The sequence below is a fragment of the Chelmon rostratus genome, chromosome 3 (assembly GCF_017976325.1).
Source record: "Chelmon rostratus isolate fCheRos1 chromosome 3, fCheRos1.pri, whole genome shotgun sequence".
NCBI classification, from domain to species: Eukaryota; Metazoa; Chordata; class Actinopteri; order Chaetodontiformes; family Chaetodontidae; genus Chelmon; species Chelmon rostratus.
This window is the reverse complement of record NC_055660.1, coordinates 2,860,267-2,872,335: the sequence shown is the minus strand read 5'-3', so window position 1 is coordinate 2,872,335 and position 12,069 is coordinate 2,860,267. Positions and strand designations below refer to the sequence as shown.

The following is a 12,069-nucleotide window of genomic DNA, read 5'->3' as shown; positions in this document are numbered from 1 at the left end:
TGTTCGCTGCAGGAAGACTTTAGAAGCCAGACAACTTGTCCGAGCAGTTCAACTATTTGACCGCTGAGCCTCAGGGGCACCAGGAGGCAGAGGACTGAGGGGGTGATTCACACTTTTTCTTTTCCAGTAAAACCACACCTAGAAACGCTGGAAGCAGTCTGAAGGCTTCTGCAGAAAAACATTTTGTTTGTTTCCACGCAGGCCCAGATGACGAGGCTCGCCCCAGGACCTGAACCGCTTCAGCCTGAGTCTGATCAGGAGGGGACAGCTGGTTCTGCTGTTGCCTCGTGAGTCTGTGTGTCTGTCGTCATGGCAAAAGTGTGGTCCAGGAGACACCTACTGGCGAGACCCACCTGCCAGGTGTTTGTCTGCCTGTCTGTCTGTGGACAGATTTGGTCAAAACATACAGCTGTTAAAGAAATATGCAGTCAGGAAAGTGTGCAGGTGTGTGGCTGAGATCAGATTGACAGCTGTGTTTGATGGTGGCTGTGGTTTGCACCCCTGTGTGTGTGTGTGTGTGTGTGTGCTTTACTGAAACTGTATGGTTGTTGATGACATACAACACTAAACATGGCTACTCAAGAATGTGGAATATGTCATTTCTGGCAACAGATAAATGATCAGTCCTTTGGCAAGAACATGAATATATGTCTGTCTGTCTATGAGGGCAGACTTTGTCATCACGTTAACACATCAGTGCAGCCACGACTTTTTACAGGTGTGTCTTTGAGATCAAAATGAAGGCTGAAGATGGGTGTGGTCCGTCCAATGAGCACCGAGCTCTCAGGTAGTAACGCAGTATTTGGAAGAAGGTATGGAGTTTGTATCAGTGCAGGTATTCTGTGCATTTTGCTTTGGTGACAGAGCTCTGAAGGCAGCAGACATGGAGACATGAAGCGTTGTACCTGACAAACTCGTAGTACAGGACAGACGGACGGAGATGAACTTTCCAATAATTCTCCTCGAGGTCATTTTTGTTTTTTTAAAGGAAAATGAAATGTGACGTCTCTCTTGATGTTCACTTTTGAAGATATGAAGTCACCATGTGACATGAAGAAAAATGAACTGATCAAAGAAGCCGGTTAAGGTGTTGCCTTTCTTTCCAGTCGCCATGACTACATTAGATTTGGAGGAGGAAGCACAAGGAGCTGGCAGAAATGTACATTCACACACACACGAGGAAGAACAATGAAGACTCCACACTGAAACAAGTCACATTTTATTCTCATATTTCATAATCAATCATATTTATGACAAGTAACTCAGTATATTTACTCAAGTACTGTACTGAAATTCTGAGTAATTGTACATTTCAGAGTGATTTATTGTACTTTTGCTTCACTGTGTTTATTTGACAAATTTAGTTGCAACATTTTAACCCATATAAAACATACATAAAATATGTTTCATTAAAAATGAAGCTTAACCCGACTCAATAAGCAGACTGACAGAAAATGAATTGGCTTTGGCTAAGGTGTAATGTCTGAACACCACCTCCACCCATGAGGGAAGTTCTCCTTCTTATCCTGAATACTCGTGTGATGGCGGCGCTTCAACACTAGGGGGCAACACACTCCCTCAAATACAGATGTGCACCAAGCATCATTCACAAAATGACAAACTTTATGTTCTTTCACATATTTAATCAGAAACACGTGGCGGATTTAAACAAGTTTGGGGTGAAATTGTTAAAAAGATACCTGAAAACCGATTAACTAACGTGACTTTCTATATTCCAGTTAGTGTTAATGTTTAATGTTAATAATTACAATTTAAGCAAAGGACAGTGTGTTTGTACTTTTTCTCTCCTGAAAGGAAGGTTATAACACACACACACACACACACACAGCCAACAACATATGGGATCCATGCAAACACTGTGGTGTGTAAAACAGCGCTCTGACAGCTGTATACTGGGATGACCCCATTTCACCAGTTCCACTGGCCTCAGGGCCTCGAGGCGGAGCTGCTTCTTCCCTCTGTGCTGCATTGTGTTCTGTGTCGCCTTCAAGGACCCGTCAACTGCAGCTTCAGACCTCCACCGATCACCAGCCTGCGCTCCGGGTTCGCTGAGTGTGTCGTTTAGATTAAAACTAGTTTTAATCACATGAAGGCCTTTCTCATTTCATCCTCACAAATATGTCACTCACAAAGACGAACTTTCCTCAAATATGAACATTTTTCTTATTCAGGTCAAAATGACATATTTCTTAAAGTCTTTTAAAGCAGATTGCAGAAAGACTATAATGTGTTTAAATGTTAGAACATATACATCATCTTTAATGGTCTTTAACAGCTGCGATTGTTTTGTTTTAGTTTTATTCTTATAATTAAAAAACAACATGACGCAGTATATTGCAGCAAAGATGCATACAAAAAAAACACAAAACAAGGATTCAAAAAAATTATGCAAAATACAACAATAATGATGCATAAATATCACTAAACTCCACACGGGAATTAAAGCATGAGACAAATGACCAGTAATTGGAAGCGACCCTGGTGACGTCACTGCACCTGTTAAAACACACATCACTTCCTCACACACTCCATGTAAGCATCGTTTAAACAAGCAGCTGAGAAAATTCATGCAAAAACTAAAATAAAGCCTCGAGTTTATGTAAGAAATGATGTTCGGCCTCATTCCTGCAGGGATTAAACTGCGCTGAAGGGTTTAACTGTCATCTGATGTCAGAAATCAGTTTTTAAAGGCTGCAGTTGCACTTTACGGAAAGATTTCAGATTCATCAACATGCTTGTAATCAACCTGGGTCGCCTCGCCCCTCCCTCCTTACCTCCCCCCCTCCCTCTCGTCGCATCCTGTGCTCGCATCTCTCCTCATCCTCCGCCCTCCTCCTCCTCCTCATGTTGTCTTTCTTCCTCATGCTGGCTGCGGTGTGTTCAGGAGCGATTTGCTCTGATTGTGAGCTTTTCCTTTCTCTCTCTCTCTTTGGGACTCTCAAGGTCGGCCCGGGCATCATGACTCTTCAGTGACCACCATGCAACAACCACCGATGTTATAACACGACTCGCCTCCACCCAGCAGCTCCAGCACCACCACCACCAGCTCCACTTCACTGAGTCCTCCTCAGGGAAAACCAGCAGCACCCGCCGACGCATCTCGCACCGTATGACCGTGTCAAAGGTGAGTTCTGGCCGGTTTGAAGTGTGCAGCGGTGTCGGCGGTCGTGCTCGCGGCGCTGCGGGCTGCGGGCTCAGACAGTTCGGGTTCAGGCTCTGGACTTGCAGCGTGGCTCCGGGCTGCGGCTCTGCCACGCGGCTTCCCAGCCTCCAACCCCGGCCGGCAAAGTGTTAGTAAGGCTGTTTTTACCGACTCTTTCCATTTAAACCCACCTCCCGCACACCTGAGAGCGTCTTTCATGCTGCTTTTGACCCACCTGAGCAGAAACAGGATGTTGGGATCTGACACTGAGATGCACAGCTGAGTCTTATCAAAGTGACATGATCGTTTCCTCATCGATACAACTTCAAATGAATATGATCAGTGTGGAATCAAACTAATCGTTATTTGATCAATTGTTTTAAAATTAAAATGCTTAATGGTTGTTTCACCACAGTTCAAGGTCTTCAAATAACTCGATAGCTGATCAATAGTCCACAAAAAGTCAAATATATTCAGTTTATGATCATATAAGACAAAAAAAGCAGCAAATCCTCACATTTGAGGAGTTGAAACCGGGAAAAATTAAAATAAATTATTCTTCATTTAGTTTGGAGGATAAACCACTGAATGAGAAATTATCTGTGACGATGATGATTCACTGCAAACTGCTAAAACTGCAAAGATTCATGTGCTCTGAAAACAGGAGCTGATGCCACTAATGATCATTTTTATTATCAGTTAATCTGTTGATTATTTTCTTGATTAACTTATTAATTGTTTATTTTTAAAAAATGATGAATATGGTCGTTGTAATTTCTCAAGGTTTAATCCCACCAAGTAACAAACAAAAAAATACTGTTATACTATACTTTTGTTTTAATAGTGAATCAAATATCAGAATCGTTCCTGGTGAATCTATCTATCGATTAACTTACAAATTATTTCAGTTTTTTAAAAAAAACCTTCTACATCTCAATTTAGAAACCAGTAATCCTTAATATTTAACTGGGAGGTCTAAAATGATATAAAGATGTTGATTGAAAGTTTTAATTATTGGTCGGACAGAACAAGAAATCTGAAGATGTCACATTGTCGTCTAATGGTTGTTTTTTTTTTCTAATCCTCCACATAAAACAATCAGAATAATGAACGATCAATGAAAATAATCTTTGGTTGAAGCCTCTGATTCATACATCCCATCAGCACCAGTATCGTCAAATACTTTATTGTACCCATTCAGTTAATTTCATCTTCGTGTCTGCAAACACATCATTAGCTGTAAGTGAAATCTATTATTTTTGCTCGGTGGGTGGCTTTATTCTGCCCGTCCACCAGCCTGCTGGATGGTCCGGATCCTTTGTTTTTGGATGGACATAAACAAACTTAAGACAAAAGAAAAGCAGTTTGAGAGCTCTGTGTTTAATGACCCGAGTCTAATGGTCACCACATGTGGAACAGTGGGAGAAATTTGGGACTTGGTGCCAGCTGGCTGGGGTAGTGTGGCCTGGCACATCACTTCCACCGGGGCAGGGCCAGGACACGCACTTTGTTTGGACTCGAGTACAGTTTAATGTGGTCCAGCCATTAATTCAGTATTACTGTTTATGGACTCTACTTATTTTCCATATCATGGTATATGTTAATATCGGAAAAACCATTCTTACTGTTGATATTTATTTGATATTTCTTTTAATCATGTTCTGTAACTCGAGCATGATTAAAAGGTCTGCTGGGCCTGCAGACCTGAGGCCCAGCAGATCTGAGGCCCAGCAGACCTGAGGCCCAGCAGACAAGAAACCCACCAACACGAACAATTCTATATTGACTGTAATAGACATTTTGGGAAGTTTGATACCACTCAGCTGTCTGTGGGTTACAGAGCTGAAGCTGGGCGGTAATTAGCTTAGCTTAGCATAAAGACTGGAAACAGAGGGCTCACACTTCATATCATAAATATGCCTACCAACACTTCTAGCTCACTAATTAACACACTGTGTCTTGTTCGTTTAATCTGTACCCAAACCAAATTAGGTCAGAATTACCTTTACAGTTGCTTTAAATTTCTTGGCAACAGCCTTATTGTGCAGAAATAGTTACACAAAGTAACTCCCACCACAAATAGTTTTTACATTTCTGTTTGTGTACAGATTAAATTAAAATAAATAGGGTGTTAATTAAGCATGTTTAGTGGCGTTCACCTCTGTACAGAGCCAAGCTAGCTTTCCCCCCTTCTTCCAGTCTTAATTCTTGGCTAATCTAAGCCTCCTAGCGTCATACCTGCAGTATGAATATCAGTTTGTATTCCTTGAAAGGGTCAAAGGTCATCGGCTTTAAGTTTGACATTTCTAAAATACTACTAATTAAGAGAGTCCACTTCTCAACCGCAGCGCTTTTAGCCAGGAGATGGTTAGCCTAGAGACCTGTAGCGCTCTTTCTTTGCGCAGTTAGCTCTGTTTGTGCAGAAACTTCTTCTGTCTCATTTTTACATTTCTGTTTTTTGTATTGATTAAACAAACTGGGCACAACATGTTTGCCAGCTAGCTTTAGAGGCTAACTGTGTTCTCCTGCTTCTAGTCTTTATGCTAGGCTAAGCTAGCTAGCTCCAATTTTAATGCACAGACATGAGAGTAGCATCGACCTGCTCATCTAACACTCTGCAAGACGGCAAATTATTGCATTTCCCAAAAAGTTTAACCATTCATCATATCAAACGTCATACTGTGGCTATATAATCCGCATTTTACTCATTCTTAAAATAATAAACATCCCATTTTTCTGTCTCAGGTTTATCAGCAGGGCAGGACAGACATTAGCAGTGAGGTCGCTTACACTTTAGCTTTGAGGACGGTGCAGACATGTTTGATAAAGTTGTTTAAAATTGATCAGCTGTTGGTCTGTGGTGTTTATAAAGAGATCCATGTGTGAGCGCCACTAATCTAACCTGCATGTCGTTATGATAGCGTGTCAGATGAATGTCATGGTGTTTCAGACTGTGAAGAGCAGTAACATCCTCCGTTTGAGTCTGACAACATGAGTCATGACCCTTGGAGTTGTGCGAAGGTGTCATGCCAGAACTACATCTGTCTGTCATCCACCCAATGACTGACTCCTGCCACAATGAGCATTAGGCTCATGAGTTTGCATCACGTCTTTGCTGATGGGAAACCAAAAACTCTCAAAAACCCGTTGTTGGTGGCTTCAAACTGGGTGAAGCAGCACATCTTCACAGTCTCTAGACTCTTTAACGAGGTGTTTGCGGTATCTGAAGACAGTATACTCTCCTGTATTCGTTTCCACTCTGTCACTGCTGAAATCTGTTGTGTACTTTCATGCGGGGCCATAAAACGCTGCCGTCTATCTCTGGCATGTTATCACACACACTGTTAACACATACCTGAGATTCTCCCACTCTGTCCAACCTGTGACGTGTGCAGTTTGCTATGTAGGAGCTCACTTATGCAGATTCCTGGAAGCATATTATTGTTTCTCAGTTAACAGTTAAGTTATTTGCAGTTTTTATCTTGTACTATTGTCACCCACGTTAAACGACACACAAACTTGCTGCTGGTTACGAGTATCAAAGTCCTGCCTGCTATAATATGAGCCGTGAAGTGAAGGCGTGCTTTGAGTAAATAGGCCCTTGAACTTGGCCTTCAGGCAATATTTCTCTGTCATGCTGCTTGTGAGCAATAAAGTGATATCAGGAGGTATAACCTGTATTTTAGACAAACAGTGTGCCTTCATTACCTCAGAAGCCTGTTGATATATTTACTTTAAACTTGCATTATGTGCTGCAAGTGTAATGTTTTTAATCTCATGGACAGATGAGAGAAAATGAGCAGGATGTGTTGTGTTAGATCTGAAACTAATGTCAGATTAATTGATGAGTTAATGGACTGAAAAATCTGCAATTATTGTGAGAATCGACTATTTGTTAGAAGTAGTTTTATGATCAAAAATGCCACAAAGTCACTGTTTCCATCTTCTCTAATGGAAATATTTAGAGCACATTTTTGGGTCCATTTTAATAGCTGATCTGGATCTTTGAGTCATATCACATGATCTTCATCGAAAGTTAGTTTTGTAAAAAGAAATTTGAACATCTATATTTCCTTGACTACCGGACTACTACTACTCCATATGCTGATGAGGATCATGTGGAATTGATGGAAAGTTCCAAAACAGCTACTAAAGGGACCTTGAGGTGAGACCGTTTTGTGAAAGTCAAGTACGAACTTTGTTGGTCAGACAAAACAAGACATTAAAGACATCTGACCGGCAGTCTTCACTATTTTCTGACATTTTAGAAACTAACAATTAATAGATTCAACAATTTACAGATTAAATGAGAATGAGAATAAGTATTAGTTGCAGACTTACGTGGGTTTGATGTGTTTTTGCTTTAATGCATGTCAAAGGTGTTAGCTAATAGGTGTTGGCTGGATAGCGTGCATGCGGCTCTTCCCATCAGCCTTTGGAGCGTAGAATGTGTCAGCTTCGTGGCATTTTGATGGATCGTCAGGTGTTACTCCACACAGAGGTGAAGAAACCAATTAAAGGGTGGTAAGTCATTATGTAACCAGGTCACACATTTGAGGTGTGTCCAGAACGCTAAGTTCATCAAAAGATGGTAACATCCTGTAGCAATTTTAAGGTCTGTGACTAATCATTATTTTAGTATTGTCAATTAGTTTTTAGATTAATCTATGAAAGGTTTGTTGTTTGTGTTTCTTGCTAGCTAACATGCTAAACAAAAATGGCAGCCATGGTGAACGTATCTGGTAAACATCAGCGTGTTAGCATGGTCGTTGTTAGCCTTTAGCTCAAAGCAGAGTCAGTATAGCCTCACAGAGCATGACTAGTGTTGGTTTCTCGAGAAAACCCTGAAAATCACCATCACAACTTCAAAGGACCCAAATTACCATCTTCAACTTTTGTTCAGCTAACAGTCCAAACCCACAGACAATAAATGTGCAACAATATAAAACAGAGACGAACACAAGTTCATGTCATTTGAAAAGCTGGACCCAACAGACTGATCGACCCACCAACTGCTTCACAAAACACATGTGTCCCTGCTGAAAGTGTGTGTGTGCATTGTATTCCTATTTGCTCATATGCTGGATTAAGTCCCTGATTTAGTAAGAAGTTTGAAACAGCCTGGAGGTGAATGAGATCACCTCACACGTCCTCTGTTGCTTCACAATCAGAGTCAAACCCGACACTGTGCCTTGAGGTGATGTTGGAGAACCTGATGTTACCACTAAATGATGCCTCATGCATAACTTAACCTCCAGAACAAAGCCCACAGGGGCCGTATAAGAGTCTGCCTGCACCACCACCACCACCACCACCACGCCCTCCTTCACTCGACACTGAACCTAATGAAGGCCGAGGTGACTTCATGGTGTCTGTGCCCACATTTAAGACCAATATTTTCATTGTGCTTTTTTATAAAATGCTGCAACTTTTTGTCTGAGCAGTGACGTTTCCAGGCGTTGACACATACAGGGTAATGGTGAATGCTTGTCTGTCTGTACTAACATTATCTTAAATCATCCTTCGTAAGCTTGTGGTCGCACTGACCAGAGCCAGGAGGAATGTTGGCAGTTACGGTTTGGATCATTTGAAGTGGGGTTGAGGAATTTATCAGTGGTCAGTGTGTTACCTACAGTAGATGGAGAAGCAGCAAGAGTATTGGTGAAGGAAGCCAAGCGATGTGCTGCTGTAGACGGGGAGCAGCAGCAACGCGTACTTTAGCCACCAAAAAACACACCAAACCTAATAAAAATCTGCATCAGTTTGAGGGTAAACTACATTTAGAATATTTTCAGTTTTTTTTACCTCACCGTCATATGGCCGCTGTCTCCAAAGTCGCGGTCCAAACCAGACTCCTTTAACTAAAACAGTCATTTTAGTTGCTGGTCAACTGCTGCCTTGATCGGTTGGTTTGCTTGTGTTATTGTGTGACACCGATACCGACACCGGTACTTCATACAGCCTGATTTAAAATAATCTGAATTATCCCTTAAAATGCTGCTGCAAATACCTCTGATTTTCATTACGGATTATTCACTCAGATCTTAAGGTGATGTCTTTCTTGTTTTGTCTGACCGGCAGTTTAAAACTCAAAAATATTTAATGCTGTAAAACTGAGAAAAATACCAAATCCTCACATTTGAGAAGCTTTTGACACGCTTGAAAATGGATTTAAATGATCCATCAATCATGAAGATAGCTGCTGATTCATTTCCGGTTGATCTTTTCAGCTGTTTCGACTCTTCTTTTGCAACGAGAAACATTTCTGATCTGCAATTAACTTGAGCTGTGAGCGGTGATTGGTGTGATAATTAGGCCTCATCATAAAGGCAGATGTTTAAATTTGAAGTAGATGCATCATCTGACGCTTCAAGTCTTTCATGTTACAGTGAGGTTTTTAATGATGGATTTTTTAATTTGTGAATCGATTGATGCACTCAAGGCAACAACCACACTGATTCAAACCAATCTGCTGTATGTAAGTGCACGGGCTTTAGGGAACAATCTGCTGGGGGATGTTAAGGATGATTGCTGTACATGTCCTGACAATGGTTTGGAAATCCTAAAATGCTCTTATGTAACCGTACAGTCTGCACGTGACCGCAGGACCTCTCACTGTCATTGTCACACGCAGACCACCTAAAGACCACCGGCTTCCCCCAACAAACCAGCTCCTGCTGTCTCCTGTCCCTGCAGGGCCGGCTCATTTGCACGGCTAAACATAAAGACCTTCTAAACACCGGCTTGAAAAGACCTGTTTGTTTTTCCAGCCTTCTCTTTACTGTTACATCACCGTCGCTCAGATCAGCTGTGGCAGGTCGTCCTGCACGTTTCTGACATGACAGCTGTCCGACTGTTTGAGGATTATCTGGTGCTGCTCCCACGTGGGCCAGGCAGGGAGGGGATTACTTAAAAAAATAGAGAGGGAGCGGGCGAATGTGTGGATTTGTTCAACGTGGAGCTCATGGTGCTCTTGTGCTGGTTTTTCAGGCTGCAGGGAGGTGACACTGTGAAGGCGACAGGACAGAAAACCTTTATTAGGACACTGAGAGAAACTGTCTGCTGGTCAGCCCTTAATGTTCTGTAGTCTGCCTCTCAGCTGTTAACTCTACATTTCAGTCACAGAAAAATAAATAACCTGGAACTTCATTTTAAAGGCTATCAGAGTTTGACGTGAGAAAAATATTTAATTATTATGCAAAACGCTGCAGTGTTCATGAGAAAATAGCAAAGATAAGACAAATATCTGTTTAGAAATAAATTTTTTCTGAGTTTTTAGTCATCTTACCACCTCCAGTTTGGTCCCACTGTCTTAGAGCTTTAATTTCATCAATATTCAAGTTGATCTTTGCTCTTCTGGTGAAGTCCATCAGCAGCTACGGGATGTATTTATTTATATCACCGTTTCAGTGTGTGCTCCTGTTGTTTCTGGGACCAGGGGGTCTTAATCGTGAGGCAGATGGGTCAGCAGAGTCTGATTCATTATTCATGAGGAGAAGTGGATGGCCTCTTACACTGCTGTGTGTGTTTGTGTGTGTGTTCACCATATTGATTCCACGGCCCTAAAGTAGCCCTAATGGTTGCACCTCATGAAAAATGCTGTCAGAGCAAATGAATGCTTCCACCCTGACAAGGTAAGTGGCAACTGTGTACGTTTGCCTATTAGACTGAACAAGAGCTGCCTTTTGAATGCTGAATTTAGCATGTTGCATACAGCAGGGTAAATGCTTTAACCTTTACATATACTGCAGGTGAGATGCTTTAACCTGCAGCTTATGTACAATATCCTTAACAGAGGGTGTGGGGTCAAAGCCCCTCATGCTATAATTGTAAAATAGGGATTTGATCCATCACTGGTACAGACTGGAATATTTCAGCAAATATTGGATGGATTTTGAAAACATTTTGTGCGGACCTTCATGGTCCCCAGAGGGTGAACGGCTGGTGATCCCCACGTTTCATCTGGTTCCATCAGCATGTTTACTTTTGTGTTACGTCTCAACTGCTTTTGGATGGACGGCCATGATATTTAGCAAAGGCATTTATATTCCCTCAGGATAAATAAGTAGTAATCTTTTTGAATCCCTCAACTTTAGCACCACCATCAGGTCAAATAGTGTAATTTGTCCCATTATTTTGGTTTATGACCAAATGCATCTGATTACATTCTCATTAGCTTTACCTTGTGTTTAGTGCTAATTAGCAATCGCGAGCATGCTAACACGCTAAATTAAGATGGAGAACATGGTAAACATCATACATGCCGAACACCAGCATGCCATTGTGTCCTTGTTAGGATGCAGGTGTTAGCATTTAGCTCAAAGCACCACTGGGAGTGGTAGCATGGCTGCAGACTCTTCAGAATCAGAAAGAAAGTGCGGATGCTAGTTTTTAGCCGAGTTTTGTGTGCTATGTGAGATGTCAAAACACTTTGGCATTAGAACGTCTGCAAGCTGCACATTCTGCGTGTGGATATCACAACACGTTAATGCAGTTAGCTAATGGGGGTGATCTCATTAGCGGTGGCCTTCCAGTGTGATAACAGGACGTGCACTGCCGCAGTACAGTGTCTGTGCATTGTTTACAGAGGGAGGCTGAGCCTGTATGAAGGCAAGATAATCCCCTTGAGTCACAGAAAGTGAAACTCACCTTGACTACAGTCACTATGGTTAGGATGGATGGGTGGCCTTAGCTGCTGAGCCTCACAGACACTGTATTCATTTAAGTGATAAGGATCCCTGCAACTTGTTTGGTCTGCTCTGAGGTGCAAGATCACTGCCTTTGCTGAATAATTAATCATCCATCAGCCTATTTGTCACTTAATATTTATTACGTGTATATATCAAATAGTAAATTCTTCTAAAATGCATCTCTTTACCATATTACTTCCGAAGGCAGCGCCGCTT

General features: G+C 41.7%; 1 protein-coding gene across 1 annotated transcript in view; it reads left to right on the top strand.

The window, feature by feature from the left end:
* Window positions 1-2,948: 2,948 nt before the first annotated feature.
* Window positions 2,949-12,069, top strand: part of coro2aa (coronin 2Aa) — a 39,132-nt gene continuing 30,011 nt past the window's right edge. The window contains exon 1 of the mRNA XM_041966862.1: window positions 2,949-3,145. Coding sequence (XP_041822796.1) covers window positions 3,131-3,145 — 15 coding nt within the window. The 5' untranslated portion in view covers window positions 2,949-3,130. The remainder of the gene's footprint in view (window positions 3,146-12,069) is intronic.